General features: G+C 43.3%; 1 protein-coding gene across 2 annotated transcripts in view; it reads left to right on the plus strand.

The window, feature by feature from the left end:
- Positions 1-532: 532 nt before the first annotated feature.
- PIAS1 (protein inhibitor of activated STAT 1) overlaps positions 533-15902 on the plus strand; it is a 62889-nt gene continuing 47519 nt past the window's right edge. The window contains exon 1 of one of the 2 annotated variants that reach the window (XM_075764125.1): positions 533-673. In XM_075764125.1, the coding sequence (XP_075620240.1) occupies positions 548-673 (126 nt within the window). In that variant the 5' untranslated portion in view covers positions 533-547. The remainder of the gene's footprint in view (positions 674-15902) is intronic. The other variant, XM_075764124.1, reaches the window with a different exon arrangement.

Consider the following 15902-nt stretch of genomic DNA (forward strand, 5'->3'; position numbering starts at 1 on the left):
GGTTCGGCCGGAGCCGGGCACCCACCCCAGGCCTCGGCGGAGCCACAGCCCGGCCAGCCCGCACCGCCCTCGCTCCTGCCGGGAGAGCAGAGCACCCAAGCCAGGAGACCCCAGCCTAGTTTCACTCCTAAAACACTTCAAACTGCGGATTAAGTAGCAGGAAGAAAAGTTGCAAATTCCAATTTTAAACAGCTTATTATTACAGGAATACGTATCCACGTCTTCCCTCTGGTGATCCTGCTCGGGAGGGCACCCAGAGGAGAGCCGAGGCGCAGGCACCCTCAGCAGCCCGGCCTCGGGAGCGCTGCCTGCTCTCCCCTCAGCGCCCCGTTCCCCTCACGGAGCGAGCAGCGGGGAAGGCAGGACCGAGGGGGCCGAGCTGTCAAGGGGAAACTTTCCAAGCAGGGCGACGGCGACACGCTGCCCCCAAGGTTTATCGGAGATCTCCCGGTGAGGGCCCAGAGCTCCTCACAGCCCTGGAAAGAAATCCCACGGCCTGCTCCCTGCCAGAAACCCCCCGCCCGGCAGAGCGCAGAGGAGGGACAAAATGGCGCCGCGATTCAAACGCTGCGCGCTGCGTGCCGGCGGGGGGGCGGCGGGGGGGCGGTGTCCCGGCGGGGTTCACTGCGCCTGCGCCGGGAGTTGCAAGATGGCGGACAGTGCGGAACTAAAGGTAAAGCGCAGCTTCAATTCCTTTCGCGATACCCCTCGCTGCCGCGCTCGGGGCCGCCGGGGCTGTGCTCTCCCCGGCGCCGGGGACCAGCCGAGCCGCTGCCGACGCTGTGCGGCGCCCCACGGCGCTGCTTCGCCGGGGTGGCTGCGGCGGCGCCCCGCCGGCAGCGGGGGCTGAGGGACGGAGCGGGGCGGGGAGCGGAGCTGTCCTCCCCTCGCCTCCCGCCCGCCCGCTCTCCGTCGGGCAGCCCCGCCGGGCCCGGGAGGGTGGCAGCGGGAGCGGGCGGGGAGGGCTGCCTTCAGCGCCGGCGGAGGGGGGCGGTTGGGCTCGGGCCGGGCCGTCGTGGGGGTGAGGGCGGTGGCGACGATGGCCGGGGGAGCCCCCGGGAGTTGCCGGCGCTGGGCAGCGCGGCTCGGCCGTCCCCGAGGCGGCGGACGGTTCCCTGGGCTTCCCGCAAAGTTTCCAGGGGACTCCGCCAGCGGCGCCCGGCGGGGAGGGAGCCCTGAGGAGCGGCTCTGCCCGCCGTTGACAGGCGGCCGGCTCCTAACGAGCGCCCTCGCCGCCCGGCGCAGGGCGGGGGGGGGACGGGTCCGCCGGGGGAGCCCCGCTTGCCTCGCCCCGCTCCCACCCCGCTAAATAAAGGACGCCACAAGAAGATGTTGAGGAGTTTCAAGATGTTATGCTTGCGGCTGTCCCTGTCATCCTGCGAAACACATCGAAGCCGGGTGCTCTGAAGCACCCTCGAGCGAAGTTACAGCTCCCCGAGTGGGTGAAGCTGGGCGGGGGGGTCCCGCTGAGTTGCGGGGGAACTGTGCCCGGGATGGAGGAGAGGGAGCAACTCTGCGTAGGGAGTCCCATCAGGTATTTTGAGGAATAGTAGTGGTGCAGTAGTGGATGGCAGAGTATTCACACTACACCAAAAAAACCCTCACAAATCCAACCAAAAAGACCCCCAAAAACCTCCCAATCACTTTGGCAAGATGTGTGGGGGTGTGAACTCTGCCTCGCACACCCGGCAGCGTCTTTAAAAGTTTCAGAATTTCATTGCCGTTGTCATAGGGCCATTATTCATCAGGAGAGCTTCTGTCTTGTACTTTAAAGTTAATACAGTGACAGACACAAATCAGAAGTATATTAAATGTTTAACATAAATTACAGAATATGTAAAGTATGACTAGGGAAATATTTTGTCTTTCCCAAGAGTTTTGGTAGGTCTCGGTTTTCTGTGTATCGAAGGTTTGTTGTGCTTTCATTTTTAGATGCTTAAAGAGCTGTCAGGATTTCAAGAAGTATAAAATCTTGTGTGTGTTCCAACTTTTTGGGGTCTGTGTCTGCCAGGTGAGGACAAATAGATCCTCCTTTAAATCTTCTGCTGTTCTTTGGGTTTTTTGGGTATCTTGCAGAGTATATTGCTTGAGCTGAGTTGCCCCCAAGCTTTTTTTTTTTTCTTTCAAATTGTGCTTCCCACATAAACAATGTAAAGGGTCAAAATGTGATTCCAGTGTTAAACTTTTGTTAATGTCAGCGTGGCAAATGGAGTAGTGTTTTGGTGACTGATTCTTAAAGAGTGCACAGTAGCTGGCTTGGGTTTATGTGATGCTTTTATAAACAAGACTGAATCAAATGGAGTGAAAAGAGGTAAGAGCTAAGGAATAAAATTAGGGGTTTTTGATGTGTGTTAAGATGGCAAGATGATGGTCAAGGGACAGTGCTGACAGGCATGATTTTGCTATGAAAACTGACAATTTATTGATCTTAGGAGCTTTGAAACCTGAAGCCTCTCATCCATCGCAGAGCCTCCGGGCTCTGGGTATGTATCCATGTGTTAGAGTGCTGTTGGTCTGCGCGAGCCTAGAGGCCTCTCCTTTTCTCTTTCTCTGCAGCTTTACAGGTGGAGCTTTCCTAAAAGTGTATTTGTGTCTGCTTGTCATCCCAGACTTCTTTATTGATCCCTTTCTGAAACCTGCTTCTTGAGAACCAGTAGAGAGAGATGATGACTTTTTTTTTTTTTTTAAAGTACTGTTGTAACCTCAGGGATCTGAAGGGTAAATGTCAAACTGACTGGTTTATTTTCAATTTCACTTTGCTGCTCAGGATATGTGGTGGTACTTGCAGGCTGGGACTGCAGGATGGTCGTAGCACAGCGTTCTGTGAAGTTTTCAGGGTTTTTTTTTTGGTAGCTGTGGGGGCCTGGCAGTTTGCCTAAGGAAAAAAATAGTTACTTCATAAATTCATACTTTGAAGACTTCAATACATATTTTTTTTCTCTAGAAGAAGAGGTGTGTGGCTGTGTCCTCTGTCAGGCAGGAGAGGGAAAGACAAGGGGGCATGAAATTTCTGCTTAGAGTTGTAGCTGCCACATAGCAGTTTTTCAAAGGTACTACAGCTCAGTTATTAGGTACTGGATGAGGTGAGTGCTCCTTGGAAAAACGTGGCTAATGGAAAGCCATTATATTATAGTTGGGTGCAGTGTGTATTTTTAAGCAGGAGTACAGCCCCAGAAAATGTGCTTTTAAATTCTTTCTATTTTTTTGAAAGTTGAAAGGAGACGTAACTAAGGGAGGGTTTGTGATTAAGGCTCTGCTATTTGAAGAATGAACAGTGAATTCCTTTCTTTATTTTAATTTTCTTAGGTAAAATCTTTTCATGTTTCTCCTCTGATTAATTAGCAAATGGCATTGATTACAGATTTAGTGACCTTTAAAAACTAACATCTAATGTAATAGTTGCACAGTAACTCATTCGCCTTGCCAGATAAAGTTTGTCAGAAAAAACTTAGTCAAGTTTTTAAAACTTTCTTGCCTTCCTGTGTAAAGAACCATGAGGTTACCTGTGGGTAACATGCACACATGTAAATTGGGGAATGTGATATGACAGGTGGTATTGCCAAATGCACAAAGTAAAATCAAAGATCTTGCTTCCTCCAAAAAACCAGTGGTCATTCTCACTTACCATAGTTTTCACAGAGTTCTAAATCATGAAATAGCATTTCCTGTAATGTATTTTTTTACCATGATCAAGAGTATTTCAGTCTCTCGCCCCATTTGAGAATGTTTGTCCTATTGGAAAAAAAAATTCAGATAAGATCAAACATACTTTGCAGATCCCAGACTTGTAAGGTTACTGAATTCTTCGGTGCTCTCAGAGGTTTGGAGAAATTGAACCAGTATGTTTTCATTTCTGTTGATGAAACAAGGTAACTGAAAAGTCTGTTCTTCTGTGGATTACCCCCCTAACTCTATAGGCTGAAGCATATGTGAATTTTCCTGATCTTAATTACTATTCCTGTATAATTGCATACAGACTCTAATTTATCTCAAGGTAAGCTATTTAAAGCTCTTTCTAATTGGAAGGAGTATACTTGAGTGATTAAATCTTTCCTTCAATATTTCTTACATCTCTTTAAATTGGTTATTAGATTGTTGTGATCTTTGCCTTCTACTCAAGCCTTTTGGAAATCATTACACAGTTTGCAATAATCAATTCAATTATACATGGATCAAAGAATGAAAAAGAAAAGCTTATGTTCTAGTATTGTCATTCTTGATACTGTCCTAAGAAGCTGGTTTGGAAAGCACATGCTGGGAGGTTTTCTCCTTTGTTCTCTCTCCTTTTAAGAAAGTGCCTTTGGGGATTGAAGAGATCCCTGGTGTGTTTCTTGTTAGACACAATTTATATTTAAAAAAAAAAAAAAAGTGAGGCAGGAGTTTGAATGAAAATTCATAATAGCATTTCCACACAATGGTGATGAAAATAAACCATTTAAAAATACTCAGTTGGGAAATACCCCTCCCCTAAATACAGTGAAGCAGTTTTTTGTGGGGGAGAGGCTAGTAGCACAGCTTCCAGGTGGTGGTGGTAATAGTGACAAATGGATCTCTGGTATGGAAACGCAGTTGTGTTAAATTGCATCATCAGTGCTAATAAGCGTGAGCTACCTATTTCAGTGTTCAATTAGAATTTTACTCTTCTGTATTATGAGCTATTTTTGCTTAATCCTTTTGTAAGTTGCTGGGGTTGCGTGTTTCTGTGATCAAAGTCAGTATAATCCACTTTTCATTGTTATCTGAGTCCACGGATTACGTTATTTTCATGCCTGTAATTTGGTGCGTGTCAGTATAATTGTATTTTTAACTGTATTTTGGTCTAAGTATCTTTTTTTGAGCTTTTGGTCTTCAACACTGGAATTGTAGATATCAGATGAATAAAATTGGCAGCTGTGCATCACTGCTTAACTGTCAAAGCCCCAATCCATAACACTTCTTTATTGCCCATAAAAACCAGATTGTGTATTGTGTACATGTAAATATAGTGTCAGCACACTTCTAGTATAAACCCCTCACAAATGTTAGGGGCCATCCTGAAAGTATTTGTAGGCCTGTGTGAATGAAATTCTTGCTCATTGCCACTTGTAAGAAAGAAGGAAGGTATAGGAACAAGTAGTTCATAGTGGTTATTTTTAATGGATTTACACTAATTTATCTTTCGGATATAAAAATACTTAGAAATTAAAAAAGCTTAGAAGCTAGGAAGCGGGTAGAAGGTGCATCTTATTTAGCTTTATTCCGTGAGAATAAGAGAAAGGTGTTACCGTAGGGAGGGGAAGGGCTCAGGACTGCTTGGCCATTGATAAGAATGTTTATGGATCAGACGCACAAGACAAATATTTAAAAGCATCCCGTGAAGCAGGGTGTAGACAGTTAAGATATCTTCAGATACTGAAGTTATTTATAGGGATGCAGATGACTGGTACGGTTTATACTCTGACCTGCATTCATATAGAGCACAAAGATAAGTGCAGACTTGTCACTAATGTGTTTGGCATGGTGAATTTTAGTTCCTGTAATCCATTCTCGCAGAAGTCAACATCTGATCATTTTTCTCTTTAGTGCCATTATAGTGAAAAACAAAGGAGAACTTCCAAACACTTGAGACTTGAGTGCTCCCTGTAATTGTTCTGAGATACCCCCAGCCCTCTCAGATCCTCCGAGTGCCTCACTGCTGCGTTTCTCTGAAGCGTCTCTTGTAATCCTTGTTGATCGTAGTAATGCTTATGAGTGAGTTCTGAGCTGAACCCCAGGGTTAGTTGGCTGGTGGACTCCATCAATGTGGGGTTCATTGGTGTCTGCTGAAACTATTGAATTTGAAGTGATAGTACCTTTCTTGCTGTGAATCAGTGTTTTGAAAGGGTTACTTTGTGGGGCCTTGGAATCACCCAGTGTCCCAGAGGCTGGGAAATGGTTTGAATCTCTTGCAGCTTTTCTCTTACATGGTGATATTGGTGTTTGGCCCTTTGGCTCCACAATGAAAGAATTCTACCTACAAACCTTAAGTTGTCTCAGAAATGTCTGTTTACTTTTGTTGCTGTGCTGCTACTTCAGAAACTTTTGCTTTGATGAAAAATGTTACAGGTGCCCTTCTAATGTAAGACTCTGCTTTATCGCCCTCCATAAAAAGTAATAAAAGCCTTCGGGAAGCCATGAAGTTGTGGAAGAATGCAAACATGGTTTTTATGTTAAAAACTTGTCAGTATATACCTTATGTGTCATTTGCAGTCCAGCTGCCTCAGCTTGTGCTGTCCCCTGTAAGTAGGAACTTCACCTCTGGTTAACACACAGATGTGCCTGCAAGAACCACAAAGGAATGTTTGTCCTGTTCTTAAGGGGGGGGGGGAAAGGGGAAATGTATTGTTTGGGTGACTGCTGTGACACATGCTTGGGCAGCTGAATTTCTTGATCAAGCTCGGGTATTAATTGTCTCATTGCACTGTTACTATTCCAGCTCCGTGTAGACCAGTAAATGCTAGGAGTGTTGGTTCAGGCTTTTTAAAATGAAGATGATAGGATTTTATGATGCAAAAATTGCATGTAGTACCTTCAGTGATAGTCTGTTCATGAAAATAAATGCCTTTCTTAAAAGTAGATTTTGCTAGTTAAAGGGTACTGGTGGTGAGGAGAATAAAAGAGCTCCAGTAGCTTACAAAAGGGTGCTTATTTCTGTAATTTTACGCAACGCTATCAAAGCCATTTTGAACAGCTAGTCTGCCAGAAAATGTGGCTATTTCAAAGTAAATTAGAAGCTTTGGGGCTACAACAAAAAGTAGATGATGTTAAACCTTTAAAAATGAGAATATATGGAATTGAGGATGGAGATGGGAGATGTTAAGCTTATCTAGTCTTGTTCTGATCTTCCATGTTTTCAATAGCAGCCAGAACCAAATCAAACCAGGTAACGTTATATTATTGTTCTCTGCGTGCTGTGGTACAGACCATTCTATTGTCATTTCTTTTCTTATTGTTTTGCTGAGACTCCTGTGTCTGTTGCAGCTGTATTGATCCAGGAGTTTGTCAGCAATTTGCTTAAACTTATTCTCCTGGTGGGATTAGGGATGGCTACAGATATACCGCCGTGTCTCTGGAGGGATACCGGAGTGCTCTGTAAGCAAGCATTGTATTCCAGGCCTAGGGGAGAGTAGGAATTAGCAGAAGGTGGGTATTATGGGGCTTGTCTAGAGTATATGAAACAAAGAAATGAAAAGCTGGTATACAATTAGACCAAAGGTCAACCTAAACTTGACCTTTATGTCTATAGGAGATGATATACAAGAGATTTATATAGGAAGTGGCATGGTAATTAATGGAGAAGGAAAAGGAGCCTTTTAAAGCCGTTGCTTGCTAAGGATAGAGTCCTAGGCTCTGCAGCAGAGCAAAGGCTCTGTGGGTATGCTAAAGTTTATTTAGCATGGAGGACAGAAAGATAAGTGTTATTCACTTTATGTGCATCACTGAAGATTGCTTTGTAGTGAACTTCCCTTGTTTTGTCTGGGAAACGGTAATGAGCTTTCTGGATACATGCTAATGAACATGTATGAGTTCTGCCTCCTCTCTGCTTCTGCCAGGTCTGCATGGGCTGTAGGTAGTGCTTCACTTGCCAGTTGCCATCCGAGAAGTAGGTCTAACAGCAGGAGAGAGTAAGAAATGTAGAGTTTCAATCTCTACCTTGCTTTGGGGTTGATACACAGCCAACAACTTTTCCAGAAGCTGTGAAGTGTCCCTTTATCTCTGCAGATACTTTCTTCCTTATGCCTTGCATGTTTATAGTGTATACTAAGAGTGCTTCTTCCCCAGTTTCCAGCCCAGATACGATTTGTTGTGCTAAATTCTTCAAACCAAGAGTTCAATAGAACTCTCCTGTTAGCTTTTCTTGGTGTTATTTTCAGTTTGACACCTAGTTGCTCCCTTGATCCTGACCATAGATTATTTGGTAATTTTGTTGGAAAGGATCTTGGGAAATCTCCAGTCCAACCTCCTGCTCAAAGCAGGATCAGCTATGAGGTCAGAACAGGTTACTCGTGACTTTATCCAGTCTGGTCTTTAAAACCTCCAAGGATGGAGACTGCACAACCTCTGTGGGCAACCTCTGCCACTGCTTAACTGTTTTCACGGTGAAAACAGTTTTGTTTTGTTTGGTTTTTTGGTTTTGGTTTTTTTTTTTCTTCATATCTAGCCTGACCTTCTTTCTTCAGCTTGTGCCTGTTGTCTCACATCCTTCTGGTGTGTACCTCTGTGAAGATCATGGCTGTTTTCTTGATGACCTCCTTTATATGTTGGAAGGTTGCCATTGGGTTCCTTCAAAGCCTTCTCTTCACCAGGCTGAATAAGCCCTGTTCCCCCAGCATCTTGCCAGATCGTCTCGCTGTACCTCACGTCTTTGACAATAAGATACCAGCAGCTTGTTTGTGGATGGGATTTGGGCAGATGATTCCATGCCACAGATGTAGTTCTTGAGGAGTTTTTACTTCTGTGGATTTCTGCTAGTGGAGATGTATTACAAAATCCTTAACTTCCTCAGAAATGTGCAAAAGTAGTTCCTGAGACTGTCCGCTTGTATCGCTGTAAAAGGTGGAGGTTGCCTCAAAAAACTAGATTTCAAAAACAGTGAACCTTCTGAGGGGAAATGATGACAGATGACAGGCAGTAGGTAGGCATCTCTTTACCAGGAGGCTCCATGGGATTCTCACCCGCTTTGAGAATTGGTATATCAAGCTCTCCCACTCTTTCCTCTCCTCCCATTAAATACGTGGTTATAAAGCAGATGGAAAACTGAGTACAGTCTTCTTGCTGCTTGGTTGCAGCATTGCCCTCACTTCCTGAAGATGCATCTTTTGTGGCCACAGCCATTCGAGTGTGCAAACAGAGTTTGGTTTGGGTTGGAAAGGACCTTAAAGCCCATCTAGTTCCACCTCCCTGCCGTGGGCACGGATACGCTCCACTAGCCCAGGTTGCCCAAAGCCACAGCCAGCCTGGCCTTGAACACTTCCAGGGATCCAGGGGCAGCCACAGCTTCTCTGGGCAACCTGTGCCAGTGCCTTGCCACCCTCAGAGGGAAGAAGTTCTTCCTAATACCTTATCTAAATCTCCCCTCCTTCAGCTTCAGGCCATTCCCCTTTGTCCTGTCACTCCATGCCCTTGTAAACAATCCCTCTCCAGCTTTCTTGTAGGCCCTTTTAGGTACTGGAAGGCTGCATATGTGATAAATGTTCTCAGAAATTTGTGTTGGGCAGGAGTTAAGTCATAACCTTTGGGCAGAGCTGAGGTTAGAGGCCTGGTTTTCTAAGCTAGGTTTATACTAGGAAAAAACAGTTCTCTTCCAAAGAGATGACAAAGCATACAACTAACAGAGCACTTTAGATACACTAGAATTTTATGTTGAAGCTGTAGGGGTTTGTGTTGTGGTTCTTCCACTGGGCACGTACTGAGGCTGCCAGCCAGTATTGTGGCTTTACCTTTCCATGCTGTACAACTCATTAGTGAGCGGCTGTAGGATCTGTCATCTGCAACATTTTCAGTGGATGTGGTTTGCAGTAGGGTTCCTAAGGTCCATCAAATTTCAACCTTGGCTCACTTGACTCTGTATTTGCTTGATGCTGCTACTCTGTTTTTGAGGCTCACAAAGGGAAGCAAATTGGTAGCTGAGCCAAAACACAGAGTTTAGCAAAATAATTTATCCCCAGTTGCTTCTGGGATTAAAATTGGCTCTGTGTATCTCTGCAGAACAACTGGTAGTCCTAAGAGTCACTTCACTGCTCTAGTCTAATCTTGGTCCTTCTGCGTATTTGTGGTCTGATCAGAGAGATTCCTCCACATTTTCACGTGACAGTGCCAGAGCTTCCTCCTGAGAAAGTCTATCTTCCTTCTTAAGAAGAGCATCTCAGCTTGTTCGCTGCGTAAGCAGGTAGCTTCCTTTTCACTGTCTAGCCACATGTAGAAGTTTACTGTCCCTGGAAGTGGGTTGAGAATCGTTCAGAGCTGAAACTTCTTGCTTACCTTTATTTACAGTCTTCTGCAAGACGTTCCTCCTGCCCTCTTTGTAGAGGAGGGTCTGGACTTAAGAAGGCTGCTCTGTTCAGCATTTCAACTGAAAACACGATTAATTAGCATGCAAAATAGAATATAGGATGGAAATAGCAGTGAACATAGTTTTGCTTGGCAGTTTAGTATAGGTGCAGCTCACTATTGTATTTCTTTTTTAAAAAAGCAGATATGAGCAGAGGCCAAATACAATAGGAATAATGTGTTTGGTTCAGGTAAAATCTGTAATCTGAGCTGCAGGAGTGTCGTAAAAAGTTGTGTGGATGAGAATGTTTTCTGATACATTCATTCCTCATATTGTTTCTTGAGACTCCCTTGACAAAATGATCTCACTTTTGTGCAGATGTTGTATCTTGTTTCCCTGGTGCAAAATAAGAGTCTTTGAAATAGTCCCAAGTATTTGTGTAGATTTTCAGCTTATTGAAAAATCTGTTAGAGACAGCTCTACTCAGACTATCTATGGAGTTTTAGTGCACCTATAAATATATTGCACCAAAATGAAAAATGTAGAAACTTCAGCAGCAGTACAGAAACAAAGCTGTTCTTTTTCATAGGTTCCATGTTGATTTAGCAGTATCTCATCAGTGAATCTGCTGAGGCCACTTGATGGCAGGGCTTCAAATTTTTTTAATCAAGTATCAGAACTGTTGTTGGTTTGAATTACAAGTATTTTAGATAATATTTTTCTAAAGGGCGTACACCCAGGTTTTCATTCTGTTAATTTCCACTTTTTGGTGTTAAAATTTGACTGTTTCAGGTGAGAAGTAACATTTTTATTAGAGGCTCTTGACAATGTCACTTGAGTTTCTGAGGAAATGGCTAAAAATAAACATGCATTATAAACTGAATCTTAAGAATGTAAAAGTAGCTGTACTGGTTCAGACCAGGGGTCCATCTGGCCCGGTATTGTCTCCTACAGCTTCCAGAAGTGAATGTGTAGGGAAACAAGAAACCAGGACAGAGTATGAGAAATAACTGACACTTCCCTGCAATATTCTCCTGGTCTCCAGCTATTTTCAGCTCAGTCCTCTGAACCCAATGGGGGTTACTGGCTGGACAAGCCACAATAAATCTATTTTCCAAATGCCTGTCCAGGTTCCTCTTGAACCTATATAAACTTCTTTTGCTTACAGTCTTTTGCTAGGGATTTCTGTTCTGCCACTTGCTGTGTGAGGACCCTTGTCATTTTGCTTGGAGCCCGGTTCCAGGCAGCTTCATCCACTGGTCACTATATTGTGTAATGGAGGAAACTGAACAGCTGATCCCTGCCCACTCTCCCTGTGCTGTTCACAGTTTTATAGATTTATCATATCCATCCCCATGTTCTCTACTTTCTAGGTTGAAAAATCTTACCTTTTGCCATTTCTTAATTAGGAAAATTGTGCTGGACTTCTGTCATCCTTCTGTGAAATTTTCCACTTCTAATGTATCTTTTTTTTTTTTTTTTTTTTTAAGATGAGACCACCAAAACTACCCGCACTTTGAGATCTAGGTGAACCAGGGATTTATATAGTGTATAATGATTTCTCATTTGCTCTCTGTTCCCTTTCTAATGATTTCTAACAATGATTTGTGTGTTTGACTGCTACTGAGCTGATGTTTTCGTATGTCTGTTTATCTTGGGCCCGGGAGCTTGCTCTAGTGTGGTAAAGGTCATCCCAGAGCCCATCACTTTATATATAAAGCTAGGTCTGTCTGGTCTGCTTTTCCCCATAGGCATCGCTTTACGTTTATGTACATTGAATTGCTCTCTCACTGAGGTCTTTCAGTGATTCTTCAGTTTGCCTTCATCCTTATAACCACGTCACCCCACTGATAACTTCATTTTCTAAGTCGTTAACGAATAGGTTAAGCTACGTGTGCCAGCGCAGGCCCTTGCAGAACTCCACGCATGACCTTCCCCTATTGTTTGGTTTTGGAACAACTTGACACATTGGTAACAGAAGAACTTTGAATAGCAAGCTAAGGATCTATGGCTTGGATTTTTTTTTTAAATAATTATTAATGCTGTAAGAATACCCAGCTTGTGTGTGCAGACTGGATTTTCATAGTTTCCTTTGACCTGTACTATTCTGTTGTTTTTAAACATATGTAGAACTCTGAGGTGGTGCCAAGCTGTTTTAAGGGGAAGCAGAGATGTGTTGAGACTTGTTCCTACGTTCAGTTAACTAGAAAAGTTTTTTTTTTTTCAATGTGCCTTTGTTTTTCAGAGTACATTCACATAGCTTAGTAAAGGGTTTGAGCTAAATATTACTTATTAACTGCATTGACTCCTTCATTCCTTGGGCCTGTGCATGACTGATGCCTTGATGCCTCTGTTTTTATTTTTTCCCAAATACCGGACTGTCCTTTGCTGTTGGCATAGAGACTGAGCAAGGTTGTGAAGTAATATGATGCTTACAACATCCTTACCTATATGCTATCTAGTGAGTGTATCAGGAGGCAAAAGGGTGAAGACACTTCATACTAAAATGCTGAAACTCAGAAAATGCTTCATTTTGTCATGAGATCCTAAATAATCTCTCCCCCCTTGCCTTTGGCCCATATATGTAAAAAGGGACAGGCAGAGTATAAATCCATGACCATGTGAGAGTCATTCAAATGACATTAATGAGCTGCAAAAGGCTTGTATATATGCAAATTCCTACTCAGAGTAGGATTTGAATGAGTGCGGTTAATGAGGTGGGGCAATAGTTTGGAGAGTAAAGATGAAAAAGAGCAGTGACTGGAGCAGCATCCTCCCTCTGCCCCACCAGTGGGGTGGGAGTTCGGGAGGAGGCAGCTCACCGCAGGGTATGAAAAGTAAGGGAGTGTTTCTGTCCGCAGTGAGTACTGCAGAAACACTGCACATTTTCTGTTTTCACTTGGTCAGGAGTTCCATGGAAGTTTTAGCTTTGCTATCAAAGTTTTCTTAGGCAGCTCTTTCAATTCTGGTTGTTCTTGTGGCTGAAGCCAAGTTAAATGCGGTGTCATTTTTGGAGTTTACTTGCAATAGTTTTCATGTATTTTAAATCATAGGTGTGGCTGAAACTTGGCTTATAAAAACCTTCTTTCCATCAAGCAGTTTGTTTCCATGCAGAGCAGGAGTTATTGTGTGAATAGATTAATTGAATTAAGTCTCACTTTGATTGTAAGAAAAATACAGCGCTTGAAGGATGGTGGTGGGGAGGGGGCCAGTATGTCAGATTGATGACACTGGGAAATGAAATATCAGTCTTCCCACTGAGCCAGTGTCCTTAGTATCTCTCCTTAACATGCACCAGTGTGATGGTGAAAGAAATGTTTCTGTAGGCCTTGTCTGTGCTATTTGTGGGCCAGGAAAATATTGCATAGAGAATGTATTCTTCGCTTTCTAATGCACTGTTGAATGCTTTGTCCTGGGATTAGTCGTTACAAGCTAATAGGTTCTTAAGCACTGCACACTTGTCTTCGAGCCTATAGGTAACACGATGCAGCTAATACATGTAAAAATACAATTTTCTGGTGTGGACAGCTCTGGAACGTGGGAGGACAGAGTAGCCCAAACTCTGGCGCGTGAAGTAGGATTGTGGGGTTAGGATCAGCTTTGTCAGGAGTCTAGGCCTTGCCTAAGATGCATCTTCTCAGTCTGTCTCTGACTGCATGTTGTCATTTGAAACTGTTTTCTTTACCCTCTTTTGAATGCTGAAGAAAAGCAGGAAGGTCTGCTTCCTCCCCTATTATTCTGTCATCTTTTTGCATTTTTACATAGTGGGAAGAAACCAGTCGTTGTGGGTGATATGAAAAACTGAGCTTCCTGCTTTCCCTTTCTTTGTCCCAATGCCTCTTTTAGATGTCTTCCCCAGGATACGCATTCAGTGGTTGGCATCGCTGCTGCCCTGTTGCTCTCTTTCCAAGCTGCGCTGGTACTTGGAATGAAATCAGTGCGATTCTTGACAGTCTTACTGATGCTTTAGTGTTGTGAGTAGCAGCCAAAGAAGTCATCCATGTTTCATTAACTTGACTGACCTAGGATCCTGAATCCACCTCGGTGGGAACTAGGTTGAGTACTGGCATAGTAAGATTTTGGAAACGGGAGATGAACTTCTGGCGGTATTTTCACATGGGTTTGGACAAGTGACATATGAGAAGTATTTTTTATCCAGCAACTGATTTCTTTTCTATAATAATAAATGTATTTTGGCACTTTAAAATCAATCTGTCTCAATATGTGATGTAAATATTAATTCTATGTTATATTGTTACATGCAATAAATAATTCAATTTTTTAATGCATCTGTACAGTTAGGAATAAATGAGGCTTTAGTGTACATTTAACTGCTCTATAAATAGTTAGACCTATAATTTGTGTTCCCTATTGTGCTGTGACAGACAATAGCTCTTCAGAGTTTGAGAAACAGACTTTTCTTGAATTACTGGGTGGCCACATGTCGTTCACACACAGTTTTCTTGCTAGCGGTTTGCTGTTATGTGGCTACTCTCTATTCTAGATACCTTGCTGAGAGAGAAAATGAGCTAGGATAGATAAAAGTGGTTTTACTGGATGGTGTTCTGCTCTGATTGCATAGCCCTGTGTGTTCCTAGGATAGTCATGGGTAGCCATATTCCACTGACGAACGATTCCCACGTTGAGGCCCTCTTCTGTCCACCTCTGCCCATGTTTATGAGGTTTAGACTATATATTTTGAAATTCTTTGCCTTTTTGGAATGTCTGTGGGACCAGATATGTTGTACATCTCACTTGTAGTTCTTGAATCCCTTCTTTGACTTCTCTGTCAGTTCTAAAAAATACTCTGATCTGCAGAATCTGAGGTTGGAAGGGACCTTCCAAGGTTGCCTAGCTTGCTAGTTCCCGCTAATCTGCTTATTTGGCTGTAGCTGCATGAAGAGCTGTCTGTAGTGATGCCCAAGTTCTGCTCCTGAACCATCAGCTACATAACGAGAAAAACTTGACAAATTTAGGTTTTCCTCTAATTTTGAGTGCTTTCTGTTTAGTAACTTTGAATTTCATGCAGTTATCTCTTAACTCGATGAAAGTGGTCATGGACTGGAAGAGGCATGTGAACATGTGAATGCTGTTTCTTGGCCTTGCATTTAGGCTGGCGCCTAAAAACCTGAACGTATTGGTTCACTGGTAGATGTTTCTATAAAATATAGAGAGATAGTAATTCTTCTTAGACCAACTGATATGGTTGAAAAACATTTCAGATGTGCAAATTCTTTCTCTAAATATAATAAAAAGTATTACTTTCCATTAAGCCGTACCTCTCTTACATCCTTTGGTTTACAGCCACTGCAATATTGGTAGATAAAATAGGGGAAGCAGAGAAGTGGCTCCCAGGTAAATGGTGGTGCTTAAACAAGAACATATTCAATAGAAAAGGAACAGAGAAAGTACTATTAGTCCTGTTTCGGTCTCCAGCAGACATCTAGGACAGGCTTTTTCTAGGAAGGACTAGGGCTGAGTAGGAGAGTGGAAAAAAAACTTGGATCATGTTCTCTGCTTTGTAACGATGGCTTTGTTTCAGAAATAAGCAGAGGAAAATCGAGAGAATGGGTGTCTTCTGAAAGAGGAGGAAGACTTGAGCAGAGAAAATGCTTATCTTGCTTGCACTGTATGAAGACTTAGAAAAACAACGCTAAAGGAATGATTTTGAAGAGCTTCACTAGAACACGCTTGAAATCAATGCTTCATCAGAGTAGAGGCCAACTTAAGATAATCTGTGCTATAAGAACGTTGATGTTTGAAACTTAGGGCGTCCCTTGGTTCCATGCTGTGTTAGGCAATCTCTGCAGAACTGGTGAGCAGATACTTCATTTGTGTGGTGCATCTTATCTGATACTCTGAGGATCTGTAACGTAAAAGGAGACTTCTTAGT

This window comes from Balearica regulorum, chromosome 12, assembly GCF_011004875.1.
Source record: "Balearica regulorum gibbericeps isolate bBalReg1 chromosome 12, bBalReg1.pri, whole genome shotgun sequence".
In the NCBI taxonomy this organism is placed as follows: Eukaryota; Metazoa; Chordata; class Aves; order Gruiformes; family Gruidae; genus Balearica; species Balearica regulorum.